This window comes from Zonotrichia albicollis, chromosome 5 (assembly GCF_047830755.1).
Source record: "Zonotrichia albicollis isolate bZonAlb1 chromosome 5, bZonAlb1.hap1, whole genome shotgun sequence".
Taxonomy (NCBI): domain Eukaryota; kingdom Metazoa; phylum Chordata; class Aves; order Passeriformes; family Passerellidae; genus Zonotrichia; species Zonotrichia albicollis.
In genome coordinates, this window is record NC_133823.1 from 26,177,873 (window position 1) to 26,185,238 (window position 7,366).

General features: G+C 46.0%; 1 protein-coding gene across 3 annotated transcripts in view; it reads right to left on the reverse strand.

The window, feature by feature from the left end:
* SH3D19 (SH3 domain containing 19) overlaps nt 1-1,451 on the reverse strand; it is an 81,573-nt gene extending 80,122 nt beyond the window's left edge. For 2 of the 3 annotated variants that reach the window (XM_005486363.4, XM_014266524.3), the window contains exon 1: nt 1,309-1,451. In XM_005486363.4, coding sequence (XP_005486420.3) covers nt 1,309-1,426 — 118 coding nt within the window. In that variant the 5' untranslated portion in view covers nt 1,427-1,451. The remainder of the gene's footprint in view (nt 1-1,308) is intronic. The other variant, XM_014266525.3, reaches the window with a different exon arrangement.
* Nucleotides 1,452-7,366: the final 5,915 nt, after the last annotated feature.

The window sequence follows — 7,366 nt, forward strand, 5'->3', positions numbered from 1 at the left end:
GTAGAACCAATTCTATGTTTTCCACTAATAAAAACCTCTAGAAGAAACACCTTTAGAAAACAGACATCGTAACCAGCAGCACGAACACTTTGCTGTGGAGGAAACCATACAGGAACTAACACTGATTTTCTGCACTCTACCCCAGACAAGGTGAAACCCTGCAGACATGCCAAACCACAGTGGTTTCACAGTGGTCCTGCTAATCCTGCACCTGCACAGACAGGCATTGACATAATTTGAGCCACTGAAGGCCACAGGGCCGGCCTGTTGAAAGTTGTCCTCTAGAATCCCTCATGTTGCTGTGTTTTTGTCAACTACAAAAGGGACACTCAATTTCTTGTTCAAATGGATGCAAACTCACATGAATTGCAAAGGGTGCTATATTGTTACAGTTGTACCATAATTACTAAAAATCAGAATACTTGGAATTCAGCTATGTAGCATGGGTGAGATTTTACCTGGAAACAGACCTTATGAAAGTTCTTTATCCTAGAAGGGATTTTACACTGACAGAAGAAATGCTGTATTCACATCTCAGTGACTACAGGACAGCAACATGCATGTTGACCCTCAATTAACAATGATGTCCAAATAAAATAATACCAGCTGCTGCCAGGGTCCACTTGAGTTAATAATTTCAAACAAAAGCCTGTTGTTCTCCAGGTCTCTCTACAATGACAATCTGCTCACTCAGCGCCATTCCTTCTCATATGCAGTGGCTCTTGCCTTTTTGCAGGGGCCTGCTGTCCAAACCTACAGAGAAATGGCTAAACATGAACAACAACTTTGCTGTCTAGATGTTCCTCTACCTTGGTACTTTGAAAACAATGGGCAGTTAATTTCCTGATGGAGCACCCCGTGCACCTGGGCATGTCTGTGCTAGTCAACACGTGCCCATGTTAGCTTCAGGGTGGTGGTGAAACAGGCTGCCCAGAGAAGTGCTGGACGTGCTCAAGGACAGGTTGGATGGGAATCTGAGCAACCTGGTCTAGTTGAAGGCGTCCTTGCCCAGGGCACGGGAGCTGGAGCCAGGTACTCTTTAGGTCCCCTTCTAACTTAAGCCACTGTATGACTGTGCTGAGCTCGGAGCAGGAGCAGGCTCTGGGGGCGGCCCGCGGGCACACGCCTGCGGCTCGGATGCACCTGAGCTGAACCCAGCTGCCCTGGGGCGAGGCCGCCGGGGCCGGCACACCTCGGGGCGGTACTGCCAATGCCGCCCTGCCCCCGACAGGAATCCAGGCGCGGGGAGCGGGCCAGGGCCAGCCCAAAGGAAGCGCCGCCGCGGCCCGCCGCGCCCTCGCCGCTCACCTGCTGCCGAGCTCAGCGCGACCCTCCGGTGCCTCCTGCCGAGCTCCCGCAGCTCCTCCTCGTCCTCCTCCAGCCTCCAGGCTTCGGCCATCGGCGGCGGAGGGGCGGCTGGCAGCATTCAAGAAGCGGGGGCTGCCATGACCGGCGCCCTCTCCTCGGCGCGGCCGCCCGGCCCTCGCGGCCGCCGGGCCCGCCTCGCACCTGCGCCCTCTCCGCCGCGCTTCTCCCGGAGACCGCTTCGCACTGCTGCCGGCGGGGCGAGGCGGGAGGAGAGGCGGCCTTTCCTGCCCATCCGCGGCTCTCCGGCGTCAGCAGGAAACCCGGCGGCCGCCTGGCACCGCCACAAAAGGGGGCGGAGGAGGCGGCGGCGGGGGGAGGTACCTGGCTGCCGCCGCTGGGCAGCCGCGCTCCGCCGGGCGGCTCCGCCGGGCCCGGCGCGGGGATGGCCGGAGAGCCAGGCCCGGCAGCGAGCGGGGTGTGCGAGCCAGGGCGGCCTCCTGCTAAAGGAGAGAAGGGGCTTGCGGCGAGAGGGTGCGAGGTCTGCCTCGCTTCGTGACGAGAGCAAGAACATGCCAAGAGGAGGATGGTGCCAGACTCTTTTTCAGTGGTACCCAGCGACAGCACAAGGAGCAGTGGCCCCAAACTAAAACACAAGAAGTTCCATCTCCACACGAGGAAGAACTTTACGTCGAGGGTGGCAGAGCACTGGAACAGGCTGCCCAGGGAGGTCGTGGAGTCTCCCTCTCTGGAGACGCTCAGAACCCACCTGGCCACGTTCCTGTGTCACCTGCTCTAGGTGACCCTGCCTTGGCAGGGGGGTTGAACTAGAGGAGCTCCTGACAATTCTGTGATCCTGTGAGGTGGCAAGGGCAGTTGCTGTGTGTGGCCAGAAAGTCGGGAGCCCCGGGATCTGTGGGAATTGTGGGTGCAGCAGACTGTGGCCCCGATATTGGCTGAGGGCTGGGGGCAGGCAGCTCTTTGAGCGGCAGCAGCTGTGGCTGGCGGCTAGGAGGATGTGTGTCTTGGCCCGACTTCATTACCGTGGTTTGAACTACTTCAGAAGTTATCTTAGGACCTACTTGAGACCAGTGAGGTACACACTTAACAGCGCTGAAGTGATACGAAAAATATGGCCACGTTTCAAGTTAGGCACCTGTGTGGTTTTACATCTGATTTCTCCTCAACCCGCCCAAGTTCTCAGCTGTCTATATCTAAATAGAAATTATATTGCTTCTTCACTTCATATGGTAGCTTTAAAACCTAATAATAAATATTTTTACATGTGTATTCCATTGTAGATACTACTAAAACAGGATATAAGAAAGATAAATTCAGCTTCAGAGCAAGTGAATAAGGGACAGTAAACCAGTAAAGTATATGACCACAAATTAGAGCAGGGAGGTACAACTAAACAGTGAGTAATCCTACTGTTGAGCAATATCTGTGCTGACACACTGAGCACCTTCTATGCTCACAGTGAATAAAGCATATTGTACAGGTTGAAAAAAAAGTCATTACAAAACTGAAAAATATATAATGCATGAATACAAATGATTGTCTGTGCATTTTTTAGTGTTTCACTGCTTGACTTTACAATCATTGTTCCTTAACAGAGGCTTTCTTCCACTGCAGCTCTTAGTGTTCAAGTGGTATAATAGATATTCTTTGAAGGACATAAGGCTTTATACTGTAAAAAGATGTAAGGCCAGGAATAAAACTGAATGTACAGCAGGAGTGTATAACAGACAAATGAGACCTTCCAATACAGGTATATGTTCTCAAAAGCCTCATGCTTTGGATGACCTCTGCATGGACAGATTGCATGGTAGTCCAAGGAAATCACCATACAAATTTCAGTGCAAGATCGATATGCCTTGTACATGATCTGGAGCGGATACAAAACTCTTCAGTGCTGTCACAGGTACATGCTGTTGGTATGTGCATGTGTGAGAGACAGAAGAGACTCTCCCATGAAAAACAAACTGTGTGTTGTTTGTATTCTGGTTCTCTACTATGGAACCAAAATGCAGCACCTGCATTCAACTCCTAAACTCCACTAACCACAAAGAACAACAAGGACCATCCACTTTTCACTTCCCAAATATCTTCTTTTTTATACTATATGTTTCACCTCTGTTTGGCAGAAAGGAAACTTGGTATAATGTAAAATTACTAAGGAAGGAAAAACCAGAAATAAATCATAGAACATAACACAAATTCCAAGAGCCCTCAAAGACTAGATGAAGCCTCTTTTTGTTGCTGTTGATGAAATTGACAGAGGCTTCCATGCACATGAAATTGAAAAATACATTTGGACAAAATTTAGGCCTAAGAAAATCATGCTGAAGGGAGTAGCTGCAGCTATTACTAAGAGAACATTCCCAAAAATATCACATAATACAGTACAGAGTGATCAACATTGACAGTCATCAAGAGTTCCTTAGCCATCACCGTGAAAGTCCAATTTAAAAATGGAATTGCAATAACCAAATTATAGAAAGTGATAAGTCCCTGAAATAACCACTTGGCCACATATCAAGCTCTGTCAGCTGAAAATGCACATGGGACAGATACTGTATTTAGGGCTAGAGGAGCCATTCAAGAAATGCCTGTAACTGTTTGAAGATAGATTTCACCAGAAAGGAAGAGATCAAATTAAGATACAATTCATATGTGGATATAACAGTCAGGTAGCAATAACCAACATATTACTGTAAAGAGTACTGGAAACAATTCCCAATCAGTACTCCTGGAAACAAGAAAATTTCACAACATTTAAACAAAACTAAAATGCCAAGCAGCATTCAATGAAGCACTTGAATCATATTTCTGAAATTTTTGCAAAAAATATTCAATAATGCTCAATCCTCCTAAAAGGAGGTTGCTTACTAGTAGACAGAATTCTTCAGGGTAATTATCTGTCAGCATGCTCGCACTGCCAGTGTACCAATAATGGAACAAAAGAACAGTTTGGGTTAGAAGTGAGTTTAAAAGTCACCAGTTCCGACCCAGCTGCCATGGGCAAGGACTCCTTTGCTTCCCCAGACCAGGTTATTCAGAGCCCCATCCAGCCTGGCCTTGTACACTTCCAGAGATGGACTCACAGCCTCTCTGGACAGCCTGTGTGGTGCCTCACCACTCTCTCATTAAAGAATTTCTTCCTAGTACCTAATTGAAACCCACCCTCTTTCAGCTTAAAGCCATCCCCCTTTATCCTGTCACTATCTGCCCATGTAAAAACTCCTCCTTCCTTTCTTTAAAGTACTGGAAGGCCACTGTGAGGTCCTCCCAAAGTCTGCTCTTTGTCAGGATGAACAACCCCAGCTCTTTCAGCTGTCTTCATAGGAGAGGAGTTTCAGCCTTCAGGTTATCTTTGTGGCTCTCCTCTGGATGCTCTCTAACAGGTCCATGTCTTTCTTGTGCAGAGGACCCCAGAACCAGATGCAGCACTCCATGTGGGGTCTCACCTGAGCATGGTACTGGGGAGAATCACCTTCCTCAACCTGTTAGCCATTTGTCTTGTGATGCATCCCAGGAGATGGTTGAGTTTCTGGGCTGCAAGCACACATTGCTGAGGCATATCAGGCTTCTCATCCACTAACACACTCCCACATCCTACTCCCAAGGGGCAGTCTTGATCCATTCTCTTATATTGCTTCTTCACTTGTGCTTGTGCTTGAGATTGTCCCAACCCAGGTGTGGGACGTTCCACTTGGCCTTGTTGAACTTGAGGAGCTTGCACAGGCCCACCTCCCAAGTCTGTCCAGGTCCATCTGGATGGCATCCCTGCCCTCCAGCTTGTCAACAGCACCACAGAGCTTGGTGTCTTTGCTAAACTCACTGGGTGCCACTGTCCATATCATATGTGATGTTAAACAGCATGAGTCCCAGTACGGACCCCTGAAGAATGCCACAAACATTCAATCTTGGAAGTGGTTTTCAGGTTTTAAATGCCCCCATTTCTTGCAAGTAATTCTTTCCTAGTGAGTGCTTGCCAGATGCATTCATCCATGCTCTCTCTGTGAGCTTTGACTCACTTCTAGTTTATGGTGGTATTTTCAAGTGATAAACAGCTTCAGGTTTTTTTTGCCAAATGCCACACATCACTGGCTTGATACCTGATAAAGGTGTGTAAATAATAGAGGTACCTAGGAAGGGAGGTAGGCTTTAACAAGTCTGCAGGAGGCAGATTGAGCAGCAATGGCAGATCTACCTGGAGCAGATCCTGACACAGCCCTTTATCCGGGTAAGCAGCTTCTGCGGGGAGGAGAGAGCTGTGCTTTTGCATCTTTAGACAAGCTATAAAACCAGCTGTTGAAATAATCAAAAGAGCCACAGTTGCTGGCAAGTCTAATAATAGCTTAGGCCAGACAGTAATTTGTGATCATTTGGCTCAGATCAGAATACACACACACACACACACACACACAAAGGCTTCTGCTGCTTGCTTGATGGGCCCAAGGGAAGTAGGAAACAAAGAGGAGGGGAGAATGAATTGGACCAAATGATTTGAAGTGCAGCAGGAATTAAATGTGGGAAATTCTCTTCAGAAAGTCAAGGAACCGAGCTCCTCTTTTACTTTTCAGCAAATAAACCTGTAGAAATTATAAAAAAACAAAATGGGAAGAGAAAGTACATATCGATGCAAGTCGCAGAAGTTGAATTTTTTAAAAAAAAAGAACTGAAAAAGAAGGAAAGTATTTGCTGTAGTCTAAGGTGGTTGAGAGGAAAGCATCAGCATATATGTTGCTCTGAGGCATTTCATGAAGTACTATGTATTTGTGTCTTGCAAGCAGGATGAAGGAAAAATAATTGCATTCTTCTACTTCAGTGAGAATCTGCTGCATACATGTGCGTAGGAATAAAAGGCTTTTGTATATTTTCATAACTACACTTCTCCAAGGAAAAGAACTTTACTGTCTCAAAAAGTCTGCAATTTGGTTATTAAAATCTCGAAATTTCTCACTGAAATTTTACTTTATCATATGCATCTTTGCTGTAATGTACATACTTGTAATTTCACAATGGTAGAATAAAAGAGGGAAATAACTGGGTAAATGGATCTTTGTACTCTCTGCTGAATGCTTACAATTAGTTGCCTTGGTGGTTATTATTTTATAAGTATTTTGTTCTGATTTGCATCTTTGGAATTGCCACTTTGTTTGGCCCTGCAAAAAGACACTGTTTTTCAACAAAAAATGTCAGTTCTATAGAACTACTTAATTGAAGTCGCCCTTGTAGCCTCAATGTCTATTTAGGCTCTGCAAAGCAGCTGAAGCCTGCAATGAATGTATCAGTGTTTGGCTGAGATACAGGAGCCTCAGACCACAAAAGAATGCAGACAAAAGATTTTTAAAAAATGCAAAGGATGAAAAAGAGTATTTTCAAAGGGGAAAATGTAGCCTTGGACATGACAACATTATTTTTGTTCTGAGTAAAAATAGCAAGGGTCTCGTTGAATAGACGAATGACATTAGCGATACAGCCAGTGTAGGAAGCTGACATTGGTGAGGGCCAAGATCTGATAATTTGATCTCCATTTGTGTTCAGCTGATCCAATGAGTTCTAGTGTAGCTGGAGAATGACATATCAGGAGCCTGCAGGCTTCCTGAAATGTCTCCAGCTAAATGCAGGTTCTCCTTGCACTTTTTATGACTACTTGTGGCTCCTAGCATATCGGCATGATGACAGTCTAAAGTGGTTTTGTGATGAATGAAGATAATTAAAATAAAAGAGTATTTGTTTCCATGAATAAGGACTTTCTTACCGAAACCCTGGAAAAGCACCTTGATGCAGAACTAGGAATTTTGAGACTGCTTTTAAAAAATGAGAAGGAATTCTCTGCGTGAAAGCAGCAAATCAAATAATTTCAAAAGACCAAATACTGGCAGTCAAGGGGGAAGAATTATTCAGAGAAAAATTCTTACAGTTTTCAGTTTTAAATATTACTTTAATTTTTTGTTACTTTTGCTGTTTCCCAAATTTTGTGGGCTAAAGGATCCTTCCCTTCCCTTCCCTTCCCTTCCCTTCCCTTCCCTTCCCTTCCCTTCCCTTCCCT